Source organism: Alnus glutinosa, chromosome 6 (genome assembly GCF_958979055.1).
Source record: "Alnus glutinosa chromosome 6, dhAlnGlut1.1, whole genome shotgun sequence".
Classification (NCBI taxonomy): Eukaryota; Viridiplantae; Streptophyta; class Magnoliopsida; order Fagales; family Betulaceae; genus Alnus; species Alnus glutinosa.
The window spans coordinates 29,833,981-29,846,135 of NC_084891.1; the positions used below are offsets into that span (position 1 = coordinate 29,833,981).

Consider the following 12,155-nt stretch of genomic DNA (forward strand, 5'->3'; position numbering starts at 1 on the left):
ATGTGCATGTGATTGTAACTCTTCTATTAACTATTATTTATGAATAGTTAATGTTGAGGAGTTGAGGTGGTTTTGTCGTTCAAGTTGCATGGACTTTCGGTAATTATTTACTCCTTGGTGTGGACGTTAGCACAGTTTATACGCGCGGGAAAAAACGAGATCCAGGTAACGAAGACACGTCGCTCTGGGCTAGACTGGGCCAAGGTGGACCCAAACCCAACCAGAAAATTCGGGTCTTACGATATGTCCAGCTTAAAATAAATGGCAAAAAAACTGCTCCCTCTTCCTTTTATTTTCTTTTTTTTTATTTTTTTTTTATTTTCATTGAATTGTTAATCAATTCTTGAGTCTCTGAACACCCCCACCAATTTTATTATGTCCGTCCATTCCATATATAGGTTTTAGATAAAGAAATTGAGATGACCACCAAATAAGTTGGATCACAGGAGTACGTCTGTAGGGTTCAAATTTGGAATGCTGCTTTATTAAAGAAAGATGTCTGAATTTCAAAGCAAACAATCATTATCCTTTGCAATTAAGCAATAATAATCATATTCTCTACAAGTGTTTGGCCCATATATATATAGACGAGAAAAACAACTCAGATTCATTTCATTCAACTTATTTATGTCTACTGCTATTTCTTTCTCCCTCAAATAATATTGGATTTAAGGTTTAATCTATCTATAAGTACATAATTTGTGAGGATTTTATGAAATTGATGTTTCTATTGTTTATCAAAACGAAAACCGTCTTCATAGAGAACATGAAATAATCGACTCCCACATGCAATAGGAATTCAATGTAATCGGGACAGAGACTGTTCGATGTAATAAAAAGGTCAATTAAAGAAAAAAGATTATGCACTTGAATTGAAGAGTAGGTGGGCTGTAGTTGTCACGCAGTCGCATCTTATGCCCCACTTTATTCTTTGCTTCGCCAAATCACTCAAATTTCACGCAGTCGCATCTCGTGCCGTGGTATTCCTGCCTCTTCCACGTGATCGAATCATCGATCATGTCACTGTTTATTATCCTCATCCCTCTGCCCTCCTCAACTTTCTTGAGCGGTTCACATTCTCCGACTAATTCGCATATTTTTCCATTAAAAATTATGCATTATGTTTTATGAAATTGTGTAAAAATATATAAACGTGCTTTTAAATAAGGATTCCTTATAATTGGACGAGGCATATAATCTGAATGAGTAATTTTAAGAGTACATTAAAGTGTCCGTCTATAAAAAAAATGAGGTAATTTTTAAAATTATCACTGGGCGTGTAATTAATCAAATATTAATTTTGATCGAATAATAATTTTAAAAGTCATCTCATTTGTTGATTGACACTTAATGAACATTTAAGTTACTCTTAAAATTATTCAATCTGAATAGTTTTCACAAAAAGGGAGACTATAGGCCATCTATGCTAGTAGACACAATATAAAGCGTATGATTCAGACAATTAATTATAAAATATGTAATTTTAGAGCATTAGCAACATGCTATTTAAAACTTATTTCCTTCTTTAAATAAAGAGAATTTTTTAAAAAAGCTCAATGTAATAGTTTTTTTTTTTTTTTTTTTATGTTTTCTAAACGAAAATGTTGGTACAGTTTCCGGTATGGTGTGAATCTGCACGCTCTTCTGATGTTCTTCACTCTTCTCAATAATTATGCAAAACAACAAAAGCTAGGGACCCTTTCGGGGATCTCGCTCCAATGCCTAAATTAACTTCTGTAAGAAAATAATGTTATGTGCATAAAAACTGAGTTTTCGTTTATACCTGGAGTATGGGCATATTTATAGGCAAAGAGGTGGAGTCAAAGCTAGATTAGAATTCCTGCTTCTTGTCGATCTATAACTGTTGTCAGAGTTCTAATCGGGATCTAGAATTGATGTTAGAGTTCTAATTGGATTCTGATCCTTTATTAGACTTCTAATATGACATCTTCTTAGACTTTTGATCTTATCATTCTTCTTATCTGATTGGACCATAAGTTCTATCCCAATTCCACCAGGGATAGGACTACTGATCAAAATATACTTGGACTAATTAGAGTCCTATCCCAATTTACTGAGATAACTAATACCTGATTTCCCTGAAGTAGTTGCTAAATGTCTATCTTCTCCTTGGATCGGGTTGAGTGGAATTTATCCCTAACAGTTACCCCCAATTCCCTTATCAGAAGCTTGCTTGAATAATGAGAATTCTATGTTTAAGGAAACCCGAGCTTTGTCTCCTTCTGAAAACCTGCTAACCTACAAAACTTGAGGGTTAAATCTTACCCCCCATTACCTTCTTGTTTTTCCTTTGGGTTTTCTTCCTGTCTCTTGGAATGGCTAACTCCTGAAAAACCTGTAAAACCCGAGGGTTAAATCCGACCCCCCTTTCTTCTTGATCTCGCCTAGGACTGATCCGAGAGGCTTTGCCTCGCTCTCGGCTAGGACTGATCCGAGAGGCTTTCTTCTTGCTCTCGGCTATGACTGATCCTAGAGGTTTTGCCTTGCTCTTGGCTAGGACTGATCCGAGAGGCTTTATTCTTGCTCTCGGCTAGGACTAATCCTAGAGGTTTTGCCTTGCTCTCGGCTAGGACTAATCCGAGAGGTTTTGTCTTGCTCTCGGTTAGGACTGATCCGAGAGGTTTTGCCTTGCTCTCGGCTAGGACTGATCCGAGAGGCTTTTTTCTTGCTCTCGGCTAGGATTGATCCGAGAGGTTTTGCCTTGCTCTCGGCTAGGACTGATCCGAGAGGCTTTTTTCTTGCTCTCGGCTAGGACTGATCCAAGAGGCTTGGCCTTGCTCTCGACTAGGACTGATCCGATAGGCTTTGCTTCTTGCTCTCGGCTATGACTGATCCGAGAGGTTTTGCCTTGCTCTCGGCTATGACTGATCCGAGAGGCTTTTTTATTGCTTTCGGCTATGATTGATTCGAGAGGTTTTTTACCTGCAAAATAAGCGACATCAACGGGTTCCTGGTCTAGGGACCGAGAACACTCCAATGCTAAAGTCAGCTCTATTCTTTTATTCTGAAAATATTTATTCCCAAAATCTGGGGAATTTTTTATATTTTATTATAACTAGTCTGAATTAAAAATAAATGTCTAGTTCTTTGCAAACATAAATACTAAAAATAAAAGTCTAGCCTGAAATTCCCGAGAGTCCTTTCTACATGATCACGGGCAGATTCTGTTGTTGCCTCGGCTCTCTACGCCGTGGGCTTTTGCTTCCTCGGTCCTCTCTTCTTTCTATGTCTTCTCGGGGATCATTCTCCTGATCCATTTCGTTTGGCTGAGGACGGTCTCGGGGATAATAATCTCGTGGCTGCTGATCTCGGGGCAGACAGTCCCGATGATTCCGAGGCCTGTTATTTCTTGGCTGGTTTAGTTGCTCTCTCAAGAATCGAACCAGCTTACCATTCTTTATGAATTCTTCTATTAACAACCTTAGGGTTACGCACCCCTCGGTGTAATGACCTGCTTGTTTATGAAAATCACAATACTTGCCTACATTCCTGTAAGGAGGATTACCTGGTATCTTTTGTGGTTCCCGAAACGTCGGGTCTTTTTTTTTTTTTTTTTTTATCTCCATAAGGACTTCTGATATCTTGGCATTGAGAGGTGTAAAATTGTAATCTTTGAACTTATTTACCTGCCTCTGCTCTTCCTCATCAGCTTTCCTGAATTCTTTCATTTTCTTTTTTGGGGCAGTCTCTCGAGGTAGCCTAGAACTGGCCATAGACTTCAGCGTCTCTTCCTGATTGATGAATTCTTCTACCTTATCTATGAGGCCCTGCAAGGTACTCGGTTGCTTCCGGACCAATTTCTTCATCAAAGGCTCCTCGGGTGAAATTCCTTGACATATCCTCGGTCGGATCTTCGACCGTTACCTTCTCTTGGTTAAACCGAGCCATGAACTCCTTAAGATGTTGTTGCTTTGCTGGTGCAATGATAGCAAATATCCCGAAGGCTTCTTCCTTGTCCGGAAAGCCAAGAACTCTGTTAGGAATATCTTGGACAATTCCTTGAACTGATCAACAGAATTCGAGGGCAACTTTCTGAACCAGTCTCGGGTATTCCCCGAAAGAGTAATGGGGAAGGCCCGACACGCTACTTCATCGGGTGTCCCGTGAAGGTCTAGATGAGCTCGAAAATTCTCTAGGTGATCTAGGGGATCTCCGTCTCCTGCATAACTTAGAATTTGGGGTACCTTAAACTTCTCGGGTAGCTGATAGTCTGCCACTCGTCTGGTGAAGGGTGAGTCTGTACCCACTAGGAGCTTATCCACAACCACGGATCTGCTTTTGTTCTTTCTTTCCGTCTCCATGTACGTGCACCTTCTCTCCAGCTCGGCAATAACTTTGCTCAAATCTCCTTGGCGGTCATCCTCCCTCCGAGGATTAGTGTTGCTGTTGTGATCTTCTTCCCCACGCTCATCCCTGTTCATCTCGGGATTGGGCTGTTTTGGCTTCCTGCGCAGCAACTTGGCATTCTGCTGTGTTAAGGATTCGATCTGGGCTTCTAACGCTGCTATGCGATCTTGGTCTCCACCCCCCGGGGGAGGGACCGGTGGAGGCTGCAGATTATTCTGAATAACTGGCTCCATTCGGACTATGGGCTTTCGGTTGGTCTGGCTTCCGGAACGTGTGTTTACCACCATGCTAGATCTTCTTTTCTTTTATGAGGAACAAATAATCATTCCCACAGACGGCGCTAAACTGTTGGTACAGTTTCCGGTATGGTGTAAATCTGCACGCTCTTCTATGTTCTTCACTCTTCTCAATAATTATGCAAAACAACAAAAGCTAGGGACACTTCCGGGGATCTCGCTCCGATGCCTAAATTAGCTTATGTAAAAAAATAATGCTTTATGCATAAAAACCGAGTCTTCGTTTATACCTGGGATATGAGCATATTTATAGGTAAAGAGGTGGTGTCAAAGCTGGATTAGAATTCTTGTTTCTTGTCGATTTAAAACTGCTGTCAGAGTTCTAATCGAGATCTAAAATTGATGTCAGAGTTCTAATTGGACTCTGATCCTTTATTAGACTTATAATCTGATATCTTCTTAGACTTTTGATCTAATCATTCTTCTTATCTGATTGGACCATAAATTTTATCCCAATTCCACTAGGGATAGGACTATTGATCAAAATATACTTGGACTAATTAGAGTCATATCTTAATTTACTGAGATAATTGATACCTGATTTTTTTGAAGTAGTTGCTAAATGTCTATCTCCTTCTTGGATCAGGTTGAGTGAAATTTATCTCCAACAGAACAGAAACTCAGCACTTTTAATTTTCTAATTATATAATAAATTATATATATATATAATTAAAAGAATAAACCAATAATACGCTAATTTTTTATTAAATTAAAAAATTACGAACCCTGAAAAAGAAGATAAATAGAAGACAAGTGATTTCCACGTGCAAAGCACACTGTGAAAAGACTCACTGAAACAGAGAAGTCATTGTACAGTCCTCGCATCACACCGATCACGAGCACACGTCTGCGGGCACCCCCGAGTCCAAAGTTGTCTCGTCGTGTCAACTGTCAAAGTTGGCTCACAATTCCTTTTCACAACTTTTTCAAAACTTTATTTATAATGGTGTGAAGCTCACATATATGGACCTCACACTATTGTGAGTAGGGTTGTGAGAGAGTTATGATGAGGTTATAGTTTTATCATTTTCCAGTATGGTAGCGTCTGTTTCTTTTCCAGAGACGCTACGTGGATTTCTTTCATTTGCTTCCCACGTGGATTTCTCCTTTCCTCTATCTCGTTTTGTTGTTCTGTTCCGGGTTTTAACCTTTTAATCTTTATTAAGTGTTCAATGCGCCTTTTTTATTGAACTTTTTAGTTAACCCACATAGCTGATCTTTCTTCACGGAGGTTAGGTTTATGATTTCAGTCCACCTAATGGCTAATTACATGTGAGTTTTGCCTTTTCCGGTAAGTTAGTCATCTGGGTCTTTATTTTCGCCTCTATTCCTTTGGTTTTTTTTTTTTTTTTTTTTTTTTTCCTGAGGATTATAGTACTTGGCTTTAGGACGAGATATTCCCAGAAATATATGGGCTGTAGGCTTTGATTTGAAGAGAGAATCTGATTCTAGTTTATGCTATAAGATGCTAGCTTTCATTTTAAGTGCTTGTTGCTTTCTTATTGTATTATTGATTGATGATAAAACTGAAGAAAATAAATGAGAAATTCTTAAGCATTTGGTTTTCAGATGGAAGCTCAAAGAAACCTATGCCAAGCAACCCAAGTATCAGTACGGCGCCTGGTTGAGTTGTGGTGTTTTTGGGTCCCAAATAAGGGAAAATGTTTGATTTGAGAAAAAAAAAAAAAAAAAAAAAACTGAGCTTCTTTTCCCTTTACTGTCTCTTGGAAACCAGTTAAGCATCATTGTTGAACTAGTTCATATGGTTTTTGCACACTAATTTTTATCTTTTATTTTTTCAGATGGGGGGTTCTTTATGCTGAGCTCTGATGGGTAATTCTTTGATCTCAATTCTGCACAAATTTTATCGCGGAAACCTTGTGTCAGATTTATCTTGCGGCAGGTGAAGATAACTGTTCCACTTGTTCAAAATGAATCTTATTTGGTTTATTTTGTTACTGTTTCTCCACTTCGGGTTGTTCCCAAATGGGTTTAGCAAGAATGTTTCTTCAAGACCTGCGGTTGTGAATATTGGAGCTGTTTTTACGTTAAACTCTACCATTGGAAGAGTTGCCAAGATTGCCATTGATGAAGCTGTGAAAGATGTCAACTCCAATTCCAGCATTCTCCATGGAACAAAACTTATTGTAAAAATGACAGACTCCAATTGCAGTGGGTTTTTGGGCATGGTTGAAGGTACTTTATTTTTCCTCAATTTACTGTAAGTTGCTTGCTGGTTTTGTGTATCTTTATCTTTGGCAAGAATTCTGTTCTTAAAAGAATCCAACAATCCTAATTAGATATACTGATTATTATGTTGAATTACAGCTTTGCAATTTATGGAGACTGATGTAGTCGCTATCATAGGCCCACAATCTTCTGTAGTTGCCCATATTATATCCCATGTTGTAAATGAACTCCAAGTTCCTCTATTATCATTTGCGGCTACAGACCCCACTCTTGCTTCCCTTCAGTTCCCGTTTTTTGTTAGAACAACTCATAGTGATTTGTACCAAATGACGGCAGTGGCTGAGGTTGTTGATTATTATGGTTGGAAGGAGGTAATTGCAATTTTCATTGATGATGACTATGGACGGAATGGTGTGTCAGCATTAGATGATAAACTGGCGGAGAGGCGCTGTAGGATCTCCTACAAGGAGGGAATTAGCCCTGGGTCTGGAGTTAATCGGGGTGACATTATGGATATTCTGGTTAAGGTTGCATTAATGGAATCTCGGATTATTGTTCTGCATGTAAATCCTGATTCTGGATTCATGTTTTTCTCTGTGGCACACTATCTTGGAATGATGGGCAATGGTTATGTATGGATAGCTACAGATTGGCTCTCGTCTGTTTTAGATTCTTCTTCTCCTCTCCCGTCAGAGACCATGGATTCCATGGAAGGAGTTCTTGTTTTGCGCCAACATACACCAGATTCAGATAGAAAAAGAGCGTTTTTGTCTAGGTGGAAAAAGATTACTGGTGGTTCTCTGGGGTTGCATTCGTATGGGCTTTATGCTTATGATTCTGTTTGGCTGGTTGCTCATGCTATTGATGCATTTTTTAACCAGGGAGGAGTAATTTCATTTTCTAATGATTCTAGGTTGCATTCTGTAGGAGGAGGTAATCTCCACCTTGAAGCAATGAGCATTTTTAATGATGGAATGCTCCTGTTGCAGAACATCTTGCAGAGTAACCTTGTTGGCTTGGCAGGTCCTATAAAATTTAACTCAGATAGGTCTCTTATTCTCCCTGCATATGATATTATTAACGTGGTTGGAACTGGTTATCGACGGATTGGTTACTGGTCAAACTATTCTGGTTTATCAGTTGTGCCTCCTGAGATGCTCTATGCGAGGCCACCTAATGATTCAAGTGCAAACCAGAAACTGACCGATGTTATCTGGCCAGGAGATACATCACTGAAGCCCCGTGGATGGGTTTTTCCAAACAATGGGAAGGTATTGATAATTGGTGTACCTAATCGAGCTAGTTTCCGGGAATTTGTATCACAAGTGCGAGGGACTGATATGTTCAAGGGTTTCTGCATAGATGTATTTACAGCAGCTGTAAACTTGTTACCTTATGCTGTTCCATACCGATTTGTTCCCTTTGGAGATGGTCATGAAAACCCAAGCTACACAGGGCTTGTAAATGGGATCATATCGGGTGTGAGTACTACATTATAAATTTGGTTTTCAACTTTGAAATTATAAAGTTTATTATTTTACACATGCTAAATCTCTCATTTCCTTGTTACAGAAGTTTGATGCCGCTGTCGGTGACATTGCAATTATTACAAATAGGACAAGAATTGTAGATTTTACCCAGCCATATGCTTCATCTGGACTTCTTGTTGTGGCCCCATTTAAGAAAATGAATTCTGGTGCTTGGGCTTTCCTGCGGCCATTTAGTAAATTTATGTGGATTGTCACTGCTTGTTTCTTTCTTCTTATTGGAATAGTCGTATGGATTCTGGAGCATAGAATAAATGATGAATTCAGGGGCCCTCCTAGGAAACAATTTATAACCATTGTATGGTGAGTCATTCAGTGATACATTCACTTCAAGAATATATAAGTTTATAATGTACATGCACATAAAAGACTATAATTAACTAGGATAATACAGCTCTCAATAGCGGTATAGCAGGGGATTGTTAGTGGCAGAATATTTGATCGTTTCCCTATGCACTAAGGATTCCACAGGCAATAAGTAGTATGCTTGACATTTATCTGCTAGATAAGATGCAGAGACGTCAATCATGCCAAAATGCTCATTAAATTAAAAAATTTCAAGGTCTGACATGTGGAAAATATTATGAAATTTAATGTGTTGATGTTTTGGCGGTTGGAAGTGGGGTTTACTGGTTTTTCTTTTCTTTAACCTGCCTCCTACTGTATGGTTAAATTGCTAGTCATATTTTTGTTAATACCAGTTGAGGTATATTAAGTGGCCACTAAATCATGTTACATAATTTACCAGAGTATTTAGATTAGTCACCTTCTAAAGCAATAGAACATATTCCTAGTATTCTGATGCAGGAGAAGACCGACATTAGTGTTATTTTATTTATGCATGTGTCTTTTAGTTTTCATTTTCCACTAGGATTAGGTGTTCCTTTTCCAATTATGCATGTGTTTTAGTTTTCCTTTTCAATAAGAATTGGGTTTTCCTTTTCCATTAAGGATTGAGGTTTTCCTTTTCCAATTAGTATTTGTTTAGTTTTTTCCCTATATAAATGATACACACTCAATTGAACAATTAAGTTTCCAGAGTTATTTCTCTGTTTGCTTATTTGGGGTAATTAAGGTCTTTCTCTTCCTTATTTGTTATTTTTTTCTCTTTCTGAATTTCCTTTTTTCAATCTTCAATTCTTTGTTTCTACTGGCTATCATACGCCGTCAGAATAATCTTAGTTTTGCCCAGCGTCATATTCTAAGTAATTTGTTTCTAACGCATCTTCTGTTTGTTAAACTTGCAGGTTTAGCCTCTCAACTCTGTTTTTCGCCCATAGTAAGTAGAAGTCAGGTCCTTTTTTGTAAACACTGTGCTAATAGCAGGGCATAATGCAGTGTTTTTAATTTATTGAGTTGCTTTCCCTATTCCTTGTGCAGAAGAGAATACTGTGAGCACCCTCGGTCGTATGGTGCTACTCATATGGCTCTTTGTTGTTTTGATAATCAACTCAAGCTACACTGCGAGTCTGACATCAATCCTCACAGTGCAACAGCTGTCCTCCCATATCAAAGGGATTGACAGCTTAAAGAATAGCGATGAGCGAATTGGGTACCAAGTGGGTTCTTTTGCTGAACACTATTTAGAGGAACTTGGCATATCCAAATCTAGGCTTGTTGCCCTTGGATCACCTGAAGCATATGCTTCAGCGCTCCAGCTTGGTCCTAAAAAAGGCGGTGTTGCTGCAATTGTTGACGAACGCCCGTATGTAGAACTTTTCCTATCAAGTCAGTGCAAATTCAGGGTTGTAGGTCAAGAGTTCACCAAAAGCGGCTGGGGTTTTGTGAGTATCTGTTTTCCAGGAGTCTTTATTAGAATTTAGTTTTATAAAGATTCATTCTAGAAACTATATTTTTATCCCACAATATTGTTGCGACAATCCCAACTAACCATTAGATAAGAGTAATGCTAAAAACTACTTTTTTATCTCACAACTATTCCACAAGGTTGATGTGGCAGTCTCAACCAACTTTTGGATCAGTCGTCGTTAAAAATAAATAAATTCAAGGATTGGTTGGGACTCTATCACATCAACATTGTGAGATAGTTTTAAGATAAAAATGTAGTATATAGCATTAGTCTTAGACCATATTTCAATCAAGTAGTATGAGATTTGTTGAAAAAATTAGAAAGGGCATATGGTAAATGATATGTATTATTTAGTTGATTAAAGATAGATGTACTTTAGGAAATTTCTTTTTAGACTTTAGCGTATTGTAAATGACCTTTTATTCTTTTTCTTTTCTCCTCCCCCCTTCTTGTTGTCCTTCACATGATAGGCATTTCCACGAGACTCCCCATTAGCAGTTGACATGTCAACTGCGATTCTACAACTGTCTGAGAATGGTGATCTCCAGCGGATCCGTGATAAGTGGCTGATACGAAGCACTTGCGGTTTAGAGAATACTGAAATTGAGTCAGATAAGCTTCAGCTTAAAAGCTTCTGGGGCCTCTTCCTTATTTGTGGGATAGCTTGCTTCGTTGCACTCTTCATATATTTCTTGCAGATTATGCTGCAGTTATGCCGTACTGCCCCTTCTGAATCTGTTTCACCTGGTTCACATAGCTCAATTTCTGGGCGCGTTCGGAGATTGATATCATTAATGGACGAGAAGGAAGACCACTCAAATAGTGGAAGTAAAAGAAGGAAAGTGGAAAGATCATTATCCGACAATGATAAGGAGTTGGGGAGTAATCCCAGTAGACAAACAAATTAAAATGACTGCAGGGATCTACATCAACTCAGGCAATTAACTCATTTGTTTTACCATCCTTAATAGTAACGTTACATGTCCGTGATATATATAGATTATAACTGTTTAAATGCGCTTGTATCGGTTATTTTTGTCTAGAACAACAAAAAAAAAGTCCTTTATTTTGTAGGAATATGTGCTGGAAGCATATTTTATTCCAAGATCTTGTTTTATACATGTCAATGGATTTCAATGCCAATGTGAAGCTGACGATGAAATATACTTCATATTACTGACCTTGTCATTTTTGTCCAAGATCTATCTACATTATATCGAGTTCCTGACTTTGTGTGTGTTGTGTGGTCGATGACTTGTTGATCTCCGTTCGACTGTAGGGACTTACTGAGAGGCTCGGTCAAGTGACTATCGACGTTCGTTCGACCGAATGTTGCAATTTTTGACAAACCGACATGTTCCATCGATAGCCAGTTGAAGCTTATTCGACCGCGGGACTTCATTGCGAGGTTCTATTCAAACGGAACTTCTATCTATTTGGACGCGACTCAACAGTTTCATTTTATTTTGCTTTTCTACTAGGGTTTTGAATTGTTTTTCTATATAAACACGCTTATGACGCCTTTGGCTGCATGTCATGTTTATTTTTCTTCAATTAAAAAAAGAAAAAGAAAAAAGAAAAACACTCAGAGGTTTAGTTTTCTCCTATTTTGACTCACATCATTGATTGTGTTTTTGGTTTTGAGAAGAGTTGGGAATTTTGTGTGTTAATTCTACGACCTACTATATCACTCTTCATCCGTGCGTGTGTATATATGTAAATACACACTCATAAGTGGATTTGTACAGACAGACATTTACATATGCACACACCCACGGCATATAAATGTTGCGCGCAGTAGATATTCAAATGCCCTTGTTTTTTCTAGTCCTTTATTTATGCCTTTCCTTTGAGGTGTTGTGTATGCATGGTCCTAACTATTGGATTTGGCATCAATTTGCTTTCCACAATTGAAATATTCCTGCTCAAATTTGAAGTTTGAAT

General features: G+C 38.4%; 1 protein-coding gene across 4 annotated transcripts; it reads left to right on the forward strand.

Annotated features, from left to right (window-relative positions):
• Positions 1–5,745: 5,745 nt before the first annotated feature.
• LOC133870453 (glutamate receptor 3.3) lies at positions 5,746–11,833 on the forward strand. 4 transcript variants are annotated; one of them, XM_062307579.1, is made up of 8 exons: positions 5,746–5,955; positions 6,234–6,275; positions 6,467–6,860; positions 6,993–8,335; positions 8,427–8,704; positions 9,649–9,680; positions 9,782–10,185; positions 10,682–11,833. In XM_062307579.1, the coding sequence occupies exons 3-8, from the start codon at positions 6,596–6,598 to the stop codon at positions 11,117–11,119; spliced, it is 2,760 nt and encodes a 919-aa protein (XP_062163563.1). In that variant the 5' UTR covers positions 5,746–5,955; positions 6,234–6,275; positions 6,467–6,595; the 3' UTR covers positions 11,120–11,833. The 4 variants fall into 4 exon arrangements, with proteins under 4 accessions (XP_062163563.1, XP_062163565.1, XP_062163562.1 ...); XM_062307581.1 differs by having other exon boundaries at positions 5,746–5,936; XM_062307578.1 differs by lacking the exon at positions 6,234–6,275.
• Positions 11,834–12,155: the final 322 nt, after the last annotated feature.

Coding starts and splice junctions, on each gene's coding strand:
- LOC133870453 (XM_062307579.1), top strand. CDS start 6,596: ATGAATCTTATTTGGTTTATTTTGTTACTGTTTCTCCACTTCGGGTTG. Junction 6,861..6,992: donor GTTTTTGGGCATGGTTGAAG/GTACTTTATTTT, acceptor GTTGAATTACAG/CTTTGCAATTTATGGAGACT. Junction 8,705..9,648: donor CAATTTATAACCATTGTATG/GTGAGTCATTCA, acceptor TTAAACTTGCAG/GTTTAGCCTCTCAACTCTGT.